The sequence below is a fragment of the Bos javanicus genome, chromosome 13 (assembly GCF_032452875.1).
Source record: "Bos javanicus breed banteng chromosome 13, ARS-OSU_banteng_1.0, whole genome shotgun sequence".
Lineage (NCBI taxonomy): Eukaryota > Metazoa > Chordata > Mammalia > Artiodactyla > Bovidae > Bos > Bos javanicus.
This window is the reverse complement of record NC_083880.1, coordinates 15,521,246-15,538,466: the sequence shown is the minus strand read 5'-3', so window position 1 is coordinate 15,538,466 and position 17,221 is coordinate 15,521,246. Positions and strand designations below refer to the sequence as shown.

The 17,221-nt window shown below is 45.9% G+C and overlaps 1 protein-coding gene and 1 long non-coding RNA gene across 5 annotated transcripts in view; one reads left to right on the top strand and one right to left on the bottom strand.

Moving 5' to 3' along the window:
* Nucleotides 1-16,323, top strand: part of GATA3 (GATA binding protein 3) — a 30,569-nt gene extending 14,246 nt beyond the window's left edge. For 3 of the 4 annotated variants that reach the window (XM_061435735.1, XM_061435736.1, XM_061435733.1), the window contains exons 4-6: nt 4,241-4,386; nt 8,680-8,805; nt 13,538-16,323. In XM_061435735.1, the coding sequence (XP_061291719.1) occupies nt 4,241-4,386; nt 8,680-8,805; nt 13,538-13,822 (557 nt within the window). In that variant the 3' untranslated portion in view covers nt 13,823-16,323. The remainder of the gene's footprint in view (nt 1-4,240; nt 4,387-8,679; nt 8,806-13,537) is intronic. The other variant, XM_061435737.1, reaches the window with a different exon arrangement.
* On the bottom strand, nt 3,666-10,444 carry LOC133258965 (uncharacterized). Its single transcript, XR_009740214.1, has 2 exons — nt 10,192-10,444; nt 3,666-8,267 (listed from the first exon to the last, which is right to left on the bottom strand). It is a non-coding gene; the product is annotated as an uncharacterized LOC133258965 (long non-coding RNA).
* Nucleotides 16,324-17,221: the final 898 nt, after the last annotated feature.

Sequence of the window (17,221 nt, the reverse complement as noted above, 5' to 3'; positions counted from 1 at the left end):
TTCCCGCCGCCCCCCTAAAATTGAGCTGCATGTGTGGTGTAGAGGCTGGCATGAAAGGAAATGCAAAGCCCACACAAAATATTTTTTTTTGCTTTAAAAATAAAATAATCCACTACCCATGTCGAAGTGGCTGAATCAGTCGGGGGTTCTTTGAGATGCCTTTTCAATGTATTCCTTTTTTTCCAAGATGGTTTTGGGAAGATTGGCGTGTCTCTTTGGGAAATATCCATTTCAGGGTAGGTGTCTGTCCTGGTCTGTCCTAACTGGCTACCTCCCCAGCCAGTCTCTCTACAGACTCTGTAGGCACTGAAGTGGTGGAAATCGCTTGTCTTTTCTGGATGAGACAACCAGTCTTGAAACAGAGCTTGCAAAACCCGGGTTTAGAAAACTTCCGAGCGAGGGCTATGGGCGCCCCAGTGACCATGAGATCAGTTTCCAGGGTTTTTTTTCTAGGGTGACATTCACTCCGACTGCCTGGGCAGGACTGTCTCTATTTAGTTGATATGTTTCAGCTAATCCAATTATTTTCAGACTGCTGCACGCGACAGTTGCATTGTTTATCCCGAGCCAGGAACTTCACTAGAGCCCGGATGCGGTTAGGCTGACAGAAAAACTCAGACCTGCATGTTCAGTACATGAAAGTCGGCCGAGGGAGAGGGAGGCGGCGGGAGGAAGGGAGGACAGGCAGGAAAGCGGGGAGCGGAGGGTCCCCCGAAGCGCGGAGGGGGAGGTTGTTGATCAAGGCTGGATGGCTGCTGGCAATAAGAGCCAAACCTGTGCAGTTTTGAGGTCAGGGTGGGATTTTTTTTTTTAAAGTTCTCTTTTCTGGTAGGGCTGAAAAGTTGGGGGGAAGATCGTGGTCTCTGAGGCTGGAGTGGTGGTTTGTGTGGGGGGGAGGGGACAGAGTGACTTTTCCAAATGCCTTTGGTCCTCTGCCCTCATTTCGGAGTTTGATTCCCCCCTGCCCCACTCTGTCGTGCGCACCTTGAGCCTGTCTTTGTCACTTTCCTGGAGACTCGGGACATTGGGGAGTGGTGGGGGAGAGGGTTGCGGTTTCCCTAAACCAGAACCAGGGGCACCTATATACCTATTTTCTTTTTTTGCGTTGGGGAGAGAGTAGAGGAGCCGATTTAAATTTGGCTTTTGACTTCCTCCTCCCTATTGCTTTCTCACAGTTTGAGAAAAAAAAAAATCCTGGGCCCGCACACATGGGCAGTGAGGGAGTTGGGACTTTCGGGAGTGTGGCGCATGCAGGGGAAGTTTCCAGACTCCTAAGAAGGGTAGAAGGGGTGGGAATTAATGAGAAGGGGACTCTCTTGGTTTTTAGTGGTTGCTTTTTTTTTTTTTTTTTTTTTAATTTAACCTCTTCTTCACAATCGCCTGAAGGAGGAGCCCAGAGAAGAGAGGGTTGTCGCATTTTGGAGAAACGGTTGAGCTGTGGTTTAGAGCACCTATTGCTTCTAACACCCGGGCTGTCGGGCTGGGATGTGTCTTTGCAAACACGAGACTATAAGCCGTTTTTCTTCAGCAGGGGAGGGGGGGACCAATTCTTAGCTCTCCCCGGCTCCCCTCCATCGTGGGGCGTGCCACTCCCCCCTTTTTCCTCTGCAATTTCCGTACCCCTTTCCATCTAACTCCAGGCTCAGGCTTACAGTCAGAAGCAGAGGGGTGTCTGAAAATGGCTGTTGAATGCTAAGAGGCCTGCGGTTGTCACCTTAGCGCGAGGTGTCTGTCTGAGCTGCTCACACCAGGCACTGAGCGCGGAGAAAGAGAGCAGGAGACAGTCAGGGCCTCCCTAAGGAAAACTGGTTGTTTGCTGAAGTCACAGATTAGAGGCAACAAGGAGAGAAGGAAAAAAAAAAATAATAAGAGAAAACCAACACGAGGCAATCGCGAACTTGCCGAGTGAATCAAGACAGAAAATTGCTCTAGTGTGCAGAGCCTCGCTGGAGACGCAACCGTTGCTGGCTTTCAAAGTCCCTCAGAAAAGGAAGCTGTCATCCTCCCTGCCACCTGACAAAGGAAAGGAAATCAGACTGATGGTGTCAGGCGGGGACATCCCCGGCCCAGGTGCCCGGGAGTGGGGCCGTCCAGCCCAAGCTGCTGGTGATGGAGGAGGCTTGGGGTCCCGGAGACACCCCCAAAGGTCTGGGGTGTGAGACAGTGGGGAGCCTGAGGCCCCTGTCTCTGCAGGTGGGGGAGTTGGTATGGGCTGGACAGTGGGCACAGATGCCAGGAGAGGCTGGGTTGGGCCGGTGGGCATGGCTGCCCCCAGGAGAGGCTGGGCCCGCCCCGCGCAGGCAGAAGGGCTGGGGGCCCCTGGCTGCCTGTGGCCACTCCTCGCCCACTCGCCCTTCCCTCCTTCCTCTGCGCCTCCGCACCTTCAGCGGCCGCATCCCTCCAGTTTTGACCCCAGAGCAGAGGCGTCCGCTTGTGACTCAGCCCAGAGCCTGCTGGGTGCCTTGCAAGCCCTCCTGGCCGCTTAGGGCCATGCTCGTGTGGATCATCATGGGGCTGCTTGGAAGGCTCTCTGTAGACCCCGGGTTTCTTAAGAACCTTTTTGGTAGGGGGAACAAAAAGTGAAATCTCGTTACTCCTTCACTTTTTTTTTTTTTTTTTTTGAGAAAAGCAAAGTGGATGAAACTCCTGAGTACCTCCAGCTTGTAAAAGGAGGCCACAGCCACTTTCATTTCCAAAAGTCCGTTTCCTTCCCCAGAGCCCGTTTCTGGAGAAGAGCCCAGGCTCTGGGGGTGTCCATTCCCTGCCACCCCTCATGCTGGGTCTGGGGCTTTCCTAAACCTGAGCAGGGCCCTGGGCCCTGGGCTGGCCTTGCCCTCCAGGGGCAGTTGGCTCCCTCCCCCACCCCCATCCCGTCTTCCTGGTAGTTTGGGGTCAGCTGATTAATCTTTAAAAACAACTGTTAGGGGCTCATCTTTCCCACCATCCCCAAGCCTTCCCCCAGCACCTGGGAGATCTCCTGTTCTTGAAGGGACCAGCTCCGGTTGGCTCCGTCTGGGAGGGCTGTGAAGCTGGTGTGTCTTCCTCAGGGGAATGAGCCCCCCAGGAGTGGGGCAGGTTCTCCCAGAAACCTTCCTCCACTTCCTCCCCCTGCAGAAGTTCAGAAGAGCTGGCAGGCAGCTCCTACAATAGCTTCTGGAGGGCTTCCCCGTGGGGGCTTCCCCTCTGGGGGCTTCCCCTCCAAAGGTGGGCCTGGTCACTCTCCAGCCCCTAGAGTGAGCGTTGTTCCAACCTGGCCTGGCCGGTTTTTTTGTTGATTTTGTTTGTTTGTTTTTTTGGAAAAAGAGCAACTGCAGGCAGGCCTTGGTTAATGAGCCGACTGAGGGCCTCCCTTCCCCCTCCCCAAACTGGCCCATCCTCCTGATCCACTCGTCACCTCTTAACACTTCCCTTGGTTCTCTCTCCCTCCCCCCATCTCCAGCTCCCTCGACTTCAAGACGCCTCTGTGTGCCTCTCCAACCTTTCAGACTGGAGTTTCCGGGGCTGGGAACCCACAGAAAATCTGGACCTTTTCTAAAAAGAGAGATGGTGGGGAAGGAGTGGGCCCTACGGGGTCTTCATCTTTTCATTGCTAGCCAGGGACGTTTACAGTTTCATTGGAAGTAAAACCTAAAGCCCTCGCTGCTAAAAGTCAGTCAGCCAATTGATCCATGTGTTCATCTGTTTATTATCTGTTTTCTCGATCTAGCCATTGATGAATCTTTCCTTTGGCCTCATCCTGATCGTCATTATTTAATCAATCTGTATAGACAGACCTGGTGATGAGAATGGATCATCTTTGTTTTCCTCTGAGGGAAATGAAAGGGGTGTTTAGCTTTTGCCATTGTCTGGGGCTCAGGATTTTCCCAGGGAACTGTTTCAAGTTGAAATCCGCCTTCCTCCTAGGCTCTGCTTCATCTTTCCCATCGAGTGGGGCCGGCCCCGGACAGGTGTCTGTTGCTTCTGATTCCTGTGTCACTTCTTGGGCCAGGGAGCTGTGTGTGTGTGTGTGTACATGTGTGTGCCTGTGAGTACATACATGCATGTATGCGTACATGGGAATGGTCAGGCCATGAGAGGGCTGAACAGTCATTCTTTTTCAAGGGAGCCGGAGGTGAGAAAGTTCCGTAAAAGAAGAAAAAGAGGAAAAAGAAAGTTGTCTATTTAGCTTTCTTTCCCTAATTCTGCTGGTAGCTTTTTCGTGTGTCTTCCGTAAGTGACTTATGTGTGATGTTGTTTTCAGAAGGCCGGGAGTGTGTGAACTGTGGGGCGACATCCACCCCTCTCTGGCGACGAGACGGAACCGGGCATTACCTGTGTAACGCCTGCGGGCTCTACCACAAGATGAACGGACAGAACCGGCCCCTCATCAAGCCCAAGCGAAGGCTGGTGAGTTGTCCCTGGGGCAGCCCTGACCTGACACTCTCCATTTTGTGTCTTTAATTTCCCCTCTTCAGGAATGAGAGCTTTCTGCAGGAAATTGGCAGGACGGCTCAAAATCGTGTCAGCTGGCTTGGGGTAGCTTTCCCCTTGTCTTTGTTCTTTCTTTTTTTCAAATTAAATATACAGGAAAGTGTTCTGTCTCTCTCTCTATCGCCCCCTTTATGGTTCTTAAGTCACTTACTACATTTTTAAGGATGCTGACTTCTGATTTATCCAATCTTAAATATCTTCGCTGATAGAATGATTGCTTTAACGGGACCAGGGTGACGGATTGAAAGTGTGTTGATAGCCACAGTTTCACAGAGAAGGTTAGTAGGTGGGTGGAGGCTCCCAGGTGCCACCCAGAACTTGTTTCTGGAGTCGCAGAAGGGGTCTCCCAGGAAGTGATGATGGTCTCAGTGCTGCCTTAGTGCCCCGGATGAGATCTCACGTGGCCAGGGCTGTAAGATGAATGGGGCTCATTAACTGCATTGCGCAAGCAGCAGCCGGTGGCCTTTGTGGAGTTTTTCTTCTTCCGTGGTCTGTAGAATTGAGGAATTGCCACAGGTAAACACAGGGGAAAATGGATTTCTGTCCTGCTCCCTGGTCTCTCCTAGCATCTAGTCTGATTTTCCCTTTGAACTCTCGCCAGCCCGGTGGCTGTTTCCTCTCTCCCCCTCTTTTTTCCCTTTCTTAAACCTCTTGACCCCTAGGAATACTTGAGAAAACCTGGCACAAGCAAGCATATATAAGGAAAACTAGCAGGAGAGGTTCGTTTGCAAACTTGTCTTTGGAACCTCAGGCCAGATTGAATAGCAAGTGTATGTAACAGACAAATAAAAGCAAGCTTGGCAAATGATAACTCTAACCACAGTCAAGAGATCAAAATGCTTTTTGTGGTGATGACATTCACCAGGTGGAGAGGGGAGGAGGGGAATTTCCCCTTGCCGATGAATGGATGAAGTAGCATCCCTCAGATTGTAAGGTGGACCCCTCCAAATCCTCTGCATTCTTTTAAAAGAATTATTTGTTTTCCTCATTAGATTTTAGTGCAAATCAACACCTTTCACATCCTCTTCAGAAGAATGAAAATCTTTCTAGGGATGGCCATGCCCACGTGACTTTAATTTTTGGCCATCCTAGGTCTCCAGGCTTTTTTTTTTCTGATCTTTGCCCCCGTCTCCAGCTTTCTCAACCTTCTCCCGACTTGTCCCCATGCTCTTTGGTACTTTTTTTTTTTTTCCTTTCTCTCATGTGCAAAGCTAACTTCCTAGGAAAAAGCTGCCGGATATCTGAGCTCTGGAGATAACTCATAAACAACAACTCAGCTTCCCCAACCTAAACATCAAGATGTTTGAACGTATCAGAACAAGACGTTGTTTGAAAAAAAAAAAAAATGACTGGAGGTGTTAGTGCAGAATGAATATGATCACACCACAAAAGAATGTTCTGAATCACTCCAAACCTGGCCTTAGGAAAAAAAAAGAGAGAAGGGGGGGAAAAAAGAAAAGAAAAAAAGGAAAGAAAACTAACAACAAAAACTTTCTTTTTAAAATAAATCATGATATCATGATAATCGGGCTCTTTTTAAAAGGTAAAGAAGAAATAGAGAGCAGTAAAGTCTCAGACCCCGTGGTTGTTTGGTTGATGAGCAAGAATGCATTTGACATTTTCTCGAGGTTTCTTCTGTCTGAGGTGGATTGCCTAGGAGGGCTAGACTTGCATTTTATATAATTTTGTCCTCATTCATCTTTCGTAAGAAATCTCTAGAACTCTGAGTAATAATCGCTTTTAATTGTAGAGTTCCTTTGCTGTCACATGTGAAGCTGTCTTTTCTTTCTTACTCATCTCTTCTGGGTGGTTTTATATTTTTAGTTCCATAGAATTCATATGCTCCAGAGAGACACTGGGGGCCCATTCAGGATATATATGCATATATTTTTAGCGCTTAGATGTATTTGACTTCTGAGTATCTAGAACTTCTTTTTTTCTTTCCTATATTTCCCTGTCTCTCCTTCCCGGCTCTGTCTCTCCAGTTTGCAGTTTCTGCTTTGCACTGAAGACCACTCCACCCCTTGGTAGATGCATATCTAACACCAAATAAACTCAGGCTATGCCGGAAATAGGAGAAGGGAAGACCCATAGAAATTTTTATTCCTAGTGGTGGAGGATTTTCATAAATCTCTAGCTTGCTTTATCAATACACTTTGTCTTCTGCTAGTGAACCAAACAGTGTGACTTTCAGAGCTTCCATATAAATTCACTGAAAGTCTGAGCTTGCTTAGGTTCATGATACCGTCAAGATACTATAAAGGGCTATACCACGAGGCTCATTACTCGGAACTCTTAATTTTGTTGGCTGATGTTTTGTGCTTGAACCATCCCTTTCCAGTTGTTGGGCTGAGAAATCCAGTGCTTGAGTAGATATTAGTCTGTTATATCCAAGTATTTCTTTTAAAGTGTAGAAAACCAGTCCAGGATGATAATCATCGGATGGTAATGTAATTGTCAAAATCCTTAAGCATCAATTTCATAACTTCATTTTCTTCCCAAAAGTGTACAAGAACACCAGTTAAGTCTTAAACGATCATGTTTCATAAAGGCGGGTGGACAGAGGCTTGTGGAATGAGAGACAGCACTTTTGGACTGGGGTGAATTATTTTCCAAATGGACTACTCAAAAGTAGAACCTTCTCAGTTACGAGGGAGAAGGGCTGTGTTTCCTTTTTAGTTCCACAGAACACAGAAACTAAGAATTACTGGGGGGAAAAAAAAGGCAAAAAAAAAAGTGCCATAGCTCTGGTATTTAAACCTGTAGCAAAGGGGAGCATCTTTGGGACAATTTAGTAGCTTTGAAAGGAAAGGAATCACCCTGGTTCATTCAGAATTGCCTCCGGGTTTTCCATATCTGGCCACTTTGAGTGTTTGGCTCAAGTTCTTGCTGGATAAAATATTGATGGAAAATCTCACCCTGATCCCTGTCATTTTGTTCCATGCTCTCATAACCATGCCAGAATTTTCTTGATCACAGATAAAGAGCAGCTAAATTCTTTCTCTTTCTCTTGCCGTTGATAATGTTTTTGAGTCCAGGGACAGAAATAATTTTGCAGTTGAAAATTTATTTTTGTGTTACAGGGAGTAGTGAGGAGATGAGAGGGGTTACCAGGGACCCACCTTCATTTTCTTTCAAAAGTTTTTGGGCTTAAGTTTATTTTTTTTCTGAGTATGGGTGCAGGGAATAGTCCCCTGATGCATTTAAGTACGTCAAAAAGTGAAAGAAAAATCTCCCTTTTAAAGGAAATGAAGGCTGTGACACAATCAAATAATGAAAATTCAGCTTGGGACTGACATCTGACCTGTGACCATTTGGCTCTGTGAAGAGCGTATAGAAAACTTTCCAGGGAGTCAGATGAATTGAAGGCAGAAGTGGGGCCCATGTTCCTGGTGGACTGCAGAAGTCCTTGTTCTTCTTAGTTTGTCTCATTAACTGAAAACCACTTAAAGAGGATGAAGATGGCTGTTACCACGAGTTGGCCGAATCTGAAAGCCTGAGCCGTGCACATTTAGGATAGCTGCAGATGGGCTGGGTCTGGCTCACTTATGGTGTTCTGGTTTGGTGCTCTCTCTGTGGCCCGCCCCACGTGTGTCAGTCACATATGCACAGACATTCTCTCACACTGTCAGCACCCTGCTCTCCTTATCATCTAGCAGTTCTTTATTTGGGATGTAGAAGGCACTTCTGATGCTTGGGTTTCCTCTTCCTTGGCTGTTAGTCTCTTGTGATGACCAGTATTCTTGTTGAGAGCTGTTTTTCTGGGGAGTCACTCTTCGAAAGGACCTCCTGGAGGCCTGGTGAAGAAAGCCACAGAGAGCTTGGTACCCAAACATGTCTAGTTAATTCCAAAAATTATTGCAACCCATAAAAATGAAACATCTGGTAGACTTTGTAGGAGGTGGGGATAGCTTGTGATTTAGAGAGGTAGGGTCAGCTTTCTGATCCTCCCAAATTCTTCACCCCAGGGGACAGCAGGCTACCTACTGACCACCGGCCCATGGTCTGATCTACTCCTAGGCCAGTGGGTCAGCTGTAATTTTCCTCTTGACACAGCTTTTGGGGATCTTTATTACTTTCATGTGGGCCACTTGCTAGTTTTGATTTCAGTGATAATTTTTTTCTTTTTTTAAGTTGGTCTCCGTGGTTCTGCAAACCCATTTAACATTTGTTTTGATTTTTATCCTCCCCTGTCTAACCCCTCCCCAGTCGGCAGCAAGAAGGGCAGGTACGTCCTGTGCAAACTGTCAAACCACAACTACGACTCTGTGGAGGAGAAATGCCAATGGAGACCCTGTCTGCAATGCCTGTGGGCTCTACTATAAGCTGCACAATGTAAGTGTCCGGGGGTCCCACCCCCCACACAGTCTCCTTTGGTTAACGCACAGTGCATGGCATTGCCCTTCCCTGGTCCCCTTCTTGATTTAAAAAAAAAAAAAAATTTTATTGGCATGTAGTTGATGTGCAATGTTGTGTTAGTTTCACATATTCAAAAAAGTGATTCAGTTATACGGATACATGTATCTGTTCTCTTTCAGTTTCTTTACCTATATGGGTTATTACAGAGTTGATTCATGGGGTCGCAAAGAGTCGGACACGACTGAGCGACTGAACTGAACTGAACTGAGTAGAGTTCCCTGTGCTCTACAGTAGGTCCTTGTTGATGATCCATTTGAATCACACAATGAGGAGCCTCAGAAAAATCATTGCAGGAGGATCCAGTGTGGGAAAGGACTGGGCACAGCGAAGCCTTGTCAAGACTGAAGGGTTTAAAATAGGTCGATCCAACCTCTTAGTTTGTATTGGAAACAGAATGCGTGGTGGACCTCGTCTGGGTTTTTAAGGGGGAAAAAAAAAATCTTCCCCTTAGCAAACCAAAAAAAGTTGCCAGACATATTTTGATGTTTTCTTGCATTTTAAACTTTTTGCAAAAAAAAAAAGAAAGAGTGTTCCAGAGAGTGGAAGAGAAAGGTAAATAGGATTGTGATGCATGATGCAGGAGTTCAGGGCGATTCAGTTACTGAGGGGTAGAGAGCTTGGCATAACCTGTGCTGTTAATTTTAAACGGATTCTCTGTATAAAAGATACGAGATGAAATGGCTGAGATATTTCATCTGCTGAGTTTGTCCTCCCCGGGAGAACTCCTGCAAGGCAGCCTGCGGAAGTTATCCTTTCCAGGGAAAAGAATGCCCTTTTCCTTATAGATCATATTAGCAGGATGATAATTGCCAGTCAGTTACGTGGATTTGGCCGTGTCAGTTTTGATCTTTCAATTTGGGGATCCTCCCATTTTGTAATATCTCTACCTTTAAAAAAAATTCAGCTATTTTTTTTTCTCCCTCGTACAACTCTGGCTGACCCTAATGACGCCTGATGTTTATGTTAATCCCAGAGAAAGAATTTGTTTTCTCCCTTTGTCTTTGTCTGTCTTTCCCTGTCTCTCTCATATCATCTCTATGGTTCCGTCTGGTTTTCCTGAAGTCTCTGGGCCAGTCTGACTGGCAGAGTCTGGGAGTGAATTGGGGACAGGCAGAGGGGTTTTCTCAGAGCCATCCTGGCAGTCAGCGAGTCTTACCCAGAGACACTTGTGAATTTAGGAGGAAGATTTGCTGGTTAGAGTTTTTGAATCTCAGGAGAACTTTCCAGGGTAACCTTAGCAATCTAGTCCTTTGGTACCTCTTGGGAATGAGTTGATTCCTGGGGACCCTGTAATACACCCACCTGCCAGCGTGTCATCTCTGCTTGATACTCAGGGCTTGGAGCTGATGGAATGAGGGTCTTTTTACAATCCATCATTTCTCTCTCTTGCATCCCTAGATTGTGGTCTGTGTACATTTATCAGTGATGAAACCCCAGGCCTGTTTTTGCTTTGCGGAATTTCCTTGCTCATTGCCATGGAGAGAAGCAGATTTGTGATTAGAATCTGGAAGGTTTGGGGCCATAGAGTTCTTGTGCTCACCCGATGGTAGTCAACAAAATGATTTTGGGGGTGTGATGTATGGTTTGCAAAGAACTTTCCTGTTGTTTGACAACATCTGAGCCTCAAAGAGTCCTGTGATGTAGACAGGGAAGAAATTATTCTGATTTTGTTTTACTTGAAAAAATGATGACTCAGAGAAACAAGGATGAGGCTGATGAATCAGAAGGGCCCATATGGATTTCTGATTAGCGACAGACCTTCCAGGGAGATCAGGAGCTCAGGACCATTGGGGACAAGGGAAGAGTGAGCCACTTCTTATTGTAGAATATACCAGAGATCTGTTGGGAGTAATGGATTGTGTGTGTGTATGTACTTCTTTCTGATTTCCATAGAAGTATAGGAATTATGAGAAATGAACCAGCTATAAATTTCTTTGACTGCTCAGCCACAGTGAGATGTGATCTCAGTTGTATCCGATTGAAAAGCCATTTATTTCTGAAAGATATGCTTTTCTCATTAAATCCAAGAGAAGTCAAGGGCCCTTCTTCACTGCTTACTCCCACTCTATTCTTTTTCTTTTTAAAATATTTATTCATTTGTGTGGCTGTGTTGGGTCTTAGTTGCATCGTGGGAGATCTCTCATTGCGGCTCACAGGTTTAGTCGGTTAGTTCTCCAACCAGGGCTCAAACCCGTGTCCCCTGAATTTCAAGGTGGATTCTTAACTACTGGACTACCATGGAAGTGCCCTCACCCTGTCTTGGGCCCCAGTGTCTGGGAGATAGACGCGTGCTCATCCTCCAGAGTGGTTTTTCTGCCTTCTCTGGTTTAGTAAGAATTCACAGAAGGAGGCGGATTTGTTGTGTATTTAACAATAAGAGATACTAATCTATGAACATTCTCATCTTGTTGTGTTTTGTTCTGCCCATCGAGATACCAGGCATGCCCTAAGTTAGCTCCTGTCTCCTTATCTAGGTGTGTAGATAACTACCTATCTCAGTATCAGTGCTGGGACTAGTTATCTGGCTTTGTGTGGCTATCTGTGTAACTAGATATTATATTTAGATACCTGGCCCTGTATATCTAGATATCATCATGAAGAGCATGTGTCTAGGTGATATCTCGGGGGAGATTTGATGTGACAGTAGATTCCTATCACCTCTGTAGGCTGCATCTTTATCTTGATTATAACTTTGAGGAAGAAACCCTGAGATGTTCTCTGAGCAACAACCTTTCAGGTCCTCTGCCGTCACTCACTTGGCCTTCCTGTGCAAGGGGCAGAGCTGGGGTCAGCCCCACCCTGAGCAGGTCTGCACTCCTGTCCAGGTGACCAGCTCAGCCCCTAGAAGCTGTGAGTTTGCTGCTCCCAGAAGTGTTATCAGCAGCCTGGCCCTCTTGTCTTCTGGGTTCTCACTTCCTTCACTATCTCTTTCTAGCTTTTGGAGCAAACGGGCAGATCTTTGAGTCGTGAAATCTTCTCTTCCTCCACCCTTGAGGACCCTGGAGGAGGAAGTGGTTTCTGCTCCAAGGAGTCAGGAATGACTAAGACCTTACCCTCTTGAGTCCCTTTGCCCATTTCCCTGGAAATGGGACTGAATGTGTGGTTGGTTTGGTGTGTGGGGCAGGTAGCTGCTGTTGAGGTCAATCTGATTCTGACTCCTCGAGGGGAATGATCTTAGTTTGCTTTGTCAAGTTCCCCCACCCCCACCTTAAGCAAATGTGTATTCAAAACAAAACACATGGGGCTTATCAGGAAGAGAGTGATGCTATGCTGCCCTGAAGACAAGAGCAACGATCATGAGAGTAGGTGCTTGCCTTGGTCTTTTTCCTCAACTTCATGCTTGGTCTTTTTTTTTTTTTTCCTAAATCTTTTGTTTACCCTGAAATTGTATTTGTTTTTTGTTTTTAGCCACTTGGAGTATGGGATGTTAGCTCCCCGCCCAGGGATCTAACTCTTACCTCCTGAATTGGAAGCTCAGAATCCTAACCACTGGACTGCCAGGGAAATCCTTCATGCCTAGGCTTTGCTTTTTAGGAGGAGAGTGCTTTCAGGCTAGCACAGGGCTTTGTACCCGCTAAGTGAATATTAAATTCTTGTGGACTGGTTGTTTCACTGCTCATCTAGTTAGAAGTGAGTCGTCAGGACCAGGTAGAAATTGCAACTTCATCATCACAGTTGCTATGGCGGGGGCAAGAGGTTACATTTTTGCAAAGATGCGTTATGTTAAATTCTGGCCCCAGAATGTACAAATTTCAGGGGAAGATCTTTTTTTCCCCTGTGTTTAAAATGACTTAAAAAAAAATTTTATGTCTAATGGGAGGATGATTGCTTTACAGTGTTGTGTTGGTTTTTGCCATATAACGCCATGAATCAGCCATAAATATATACGCATGTCCGCTCCCTCTTGAACCGCCCTCCCATCTTCCGTCCCAGCCTGGGGTGGCCACAGAGCACTGGCTTGAGCTCTTTGTGCTATGCAGCAGCTTCCCACTTGCTGTCTATTTAGGGGGAGATTTTACATCACCTCTTGTTTCAAAAGGCCGTTAGAAGAGAGGCAAGCAAAAATTACTTTGAAGCAGTCTGGGCTTCTCAAGACAGAGAGACAAAACCCTTAAGATCGATTGCCTAGTGGTGCCAAAGTTCTAAGTCAGATTTTGGACCAGTAGACCAGATATATTTCCCTCTTGAAAATCCCTCCCTTGCCTCTCTTCTCCTGAAATCGTGTAAGGTAATTCTAGGAAGAAGACAAGTTATTAGATTTTAGTGAAGCAGAGAAATACAGCCATCTTGGGTGGCTCAAGAGTATGGTCCTTGGGGACAGAAAGTTCCCTGAGACCAACTTTCCCCCCAGTGATGGGTGCAAATGAATAAAACGAATAAGCCCTGCTTGGAACATCTTACCTGGGGCCTCTTGGCTTTTGAAATTGATAGCAGCTGAGACCCCCCTCCCCGCCCCCCATCACAGAACCCTCACTTGCAGAACTCTGGGCTCTCTGGGAAGGAGTCAGGGGTTGTGGGGAGGAAGGGGCTCCCTGAAAGCAGATCCCTGATCTGGGGCGGTCAGAGGAACCTGTGCCTGGGTGTGGAAGTCTGCCCCCTCTCAGAGCCAGCCAAAAATAAGTAAAAAAAAAAATTGATCTCTGTTTAGATTAACAGACCCCTGACTATGAAGAAGGAAGGGATCCAGACCAGAAACCGAAAAATGTCTAGCAAATCCAAAAAGTGCAAAAAGGTGCACGACGCGCTGGAGGACTTCCCCAAGAGCAGCTCGTTCAACCCCGCCGCCCTCTCCAGACACATGTCTTCGCTTAGTCACATCTCGCCCTTCAGCCACTCCAGCCACATGCTGACCACGCCCACGCCGATGCACCCACCGTCCAGCCTCTCCTTCGGACCTCACCACCCTTCCAGTATGGTCACCGCCATGGGCTAGGGTCCCTGCTCGAGCACCGCTCACAGGGCTCCAGGCGAGAGTCCCTCCGGCCCCCCTTCTACATGCATTTTCGCAGGAGCAGTATCATGAAACCGAAACCCGATGGATCTGTGTGTTTTTGCAGGCATCAAGCAACCTGATGTTGTGGCCACTCGGACGACGCAGCCTACCGTGGTGTCTGTGTTCTCACTCCCCGAATCTGGATCCCATTTGTGAATAAGCCATTCAGACTCACATTCCCTATTGAACAGGGTCTCTCTAGTGCTGTGAAAAAAAAAAAAAAAAGTCACCAAACATTGCATATAACTTATATTGTAAGAAATACTGTGCATTGAAAGAAGAAGACTTGATTGCCTCTCGGTCACTGTCAGGAAGGCATGGAGGACGCCATGCCTTTGAAGGACGATGTGGGGAAAATAAAGAGTGGCGATTAAGAATAAACTAGGTCTGATATCCAAATGGACAAACTGCCAGTTTTGTTTCCTTTTCCTGGTTACAGTCGTTTGATGCATTAAAAGAAAAAAAAAAAAAAGGAAAAAAAAAAAGAAAAAATTTGTAGGCAAATCATTTGTTCAAAGCTGTGGGCCTCTGCATAGGAAATTCTACTACTCTGGGCAACGTGTTCCACTCTCAGGTTGCCCTGGAGGGTTCAACTAGACTTTCCTGGGCCTTCATGCTTTGTGAACATGTCCCTGTAATTGTTGTTTGTATGTATAATTCAAAGCACCAAAATAAGAAAAGTTGTAGATTTATTTCATCATATTATACAGACTGAATTGTTGTATAAATTTATTTCCTGCTAGTGTTAAGTACTGCTTTTTTTTTTTTTTTTGGTTTTTTTGTTTCTATTTTAATATTTTCTTCTTCTCTCCATTTTTGGTTGAAAAAACTGGGTGACATTCAGTTGACCTAAGGTGGTTGTGCTCCACGGGGTTGATTTTTTTTTTTTTCCATTTTGTTTCTCAATGATATTTATTAAATAGCTTCTAAGGGTACAAGAGCATATGTCCTTTGTCACTTCTCCCGCAGCCTGTGCTATGAGGGTAGCAGTGTATGAGCTACCCGCGTGCATGTCGGCGGCTCAGGCCCGCCAAGCCCTGGGTCCTGAGAGCAGCCTGGCTGAATGTTAGCGCCTACTGTGTTCTGTGTTAGTGATCACTGCCTTTCATGCAGTCTGTTGGAATAATAATATAAAGAAATAATAAAGTGAAAATATTTAAGAAACAACCAAATAACATCATATTAAGAGTGGTGGCCAAGCTCTTCTAGAATCTGGTAGCTCTAGCTAATTGAAGCAAAAGGAGTTTAAACAAGATAACAGAGCCCACTTGTGTTCAGCTACACGCTGGGAGAGAATGCAAACCCCAGACAGGAACATCAATGTGTTTGGGAAACTGGGCATCTTGGGAGCTCGCGATGCAGCCCAGAGGAAGGCATCCCCGGGGCTGGAGGAAGTTCTGTGGTCCACTCTTGAGTTGCTCTTCTCTCCTCCTGGTCTGGCCTTGAGGAGATTTTCTCGCCAGAGAAATGGGAGGATTTCCTTGTTGAGATTCTCAGGCGGGCAGGTTGCAGCTGAGATTCCTCATGGTTCTCTGCAAGATGGAGAGGAGCTGGGCTGGGTCTTGAGATTATGTCTGTTTTGCTTTTCTACTGTTGAATCACACCACAGTGAAGGGTGGATTGGAATGTTTGCGAAACATGAAATAACCGTTTTGTAACTTACGCTGTACAGTTTCCTTTGACTCTGTTGACAGAATGTGTAACCCTGGCACACATTTGAAGAATCTCTGTTAATTGCCTCTCTGCTTTCTTAGCAAATATTTCAAAGCTAAAGCTCAATGTTGAAATAAAGAAGTAGAGAATTACTGACACGCACGTGAGGATCTGCCTGGCTCCTAATTCGGACGTGGTTTCCCGTGACTCCTGAAGCACCCAAGGCCGTGGGCCGTGGCCGTCTGTTGCCATCGTAAACTTGGGAGCAGTTGTGGCTGGAGAGTTCCAGTGTCTCAGGGTTTGCCACTTTTTCCCTCCGTACAGATTTGAGCTGATGCCCTTTCACCTTAAGAACAGGGAGTTCAAATTCTTGACATTCTTGGGGGTGGGAGAAGGGCAGGCGAGAGTGGGGGGCACACATAGAAAATTCCCAAACTCAACAATCCAGTTACATTTTGTTTTAGGTGCTGCAGCCATAAAGGCACATTGGTTCCTCTTCCTTTTTCAGAGAAACATCATTTTATCATTCAATACCTGGATTTAACATTCTAAGATAGTTCTGGAAGATGATGCAGAAGATTTAAAAAAAATATATTCTCCAGTTTCTTGATCAGAATGTTATCATCTGTTTTCATAGTTTTTAATTATTTTGTTCTTTCTTTTCTTCACTTAAAAAAGACACACTAGAACAGTGACCCTGACAGGGGGTTTCTTCTAGAAAAACAGAACAAGATTGTAGATCTAAAATCCTGCTCCAATATTCTTGAGTAAACTGTGCCCCTGATTAATTTTCCATCTGTTTCTCCCTCTCTTTTGAAATGGTTGCGCTTAGCTCATCCATGGGAATATATGGGCACGTTTGGATTATTTCTTGAAAACATTTTCAGAGCCAACACAAGACAAAAAAGACAAACTGCGTAGTTATTGAAAGATTTTGCTATGTATGAACTCTTCAAACACTGGACGTTCATGATGTAATAAACATTTTGAATGGAAGTACTCTTTCATTGATTCAGCAGATACCTATTGAAGATCTAGGTTGAAGTCCATTTAAGAGATATTTTAAAAAAAAAGCAGTGTAGGAAATAGAGAAACCAAGGTTCCAGTGTCTCAGCCTTATGACATTTACAGGTTATTCCCCTTTGAAACGAATGACGAGCTGTGGTGAGGTTCCTGGCTGGGCCTCGGTGTTGGTCGCCAGGCAGGTAGAAGGCATGATGCAGTGGGAACACCCAGAGTCTGCTTGCTGAGAGCAGTGTCTGTTTTCTAAACCTTTGAAATTAGAATTATTTTTAGTTTAAAAATATTTTTAAAGCTAACTCCTCATCAGGGGACATCATTTTAGGATTTCTTAAGTCTAAAAACTGTTTGAAAGCAGCCAGTTTTCCCCAGGTAGAAAAGGACATCAGACCCAATTTCAGGAAAACACCTGTTCCTTAAACTGAAACTCAGAAACACCAGTGCCATCCATTCCCGGCTGTGACATCTTCCTCACAGTGGTGAAACTGTCCCGTTTACCTTCCAAAGATTTAGAAGCATCACAACTCCACAGTCTCCTGCATTCCGTCCTCTGTCCTCGACCCCGAATCCATCCCGAAGTCCTCGAACCTTTTTGTGATCCTTCACAGACAAGCAGGCATTACTAATACCCCTTCCATTTCCAAGCTGCGCAGAGATTAAAGTCTT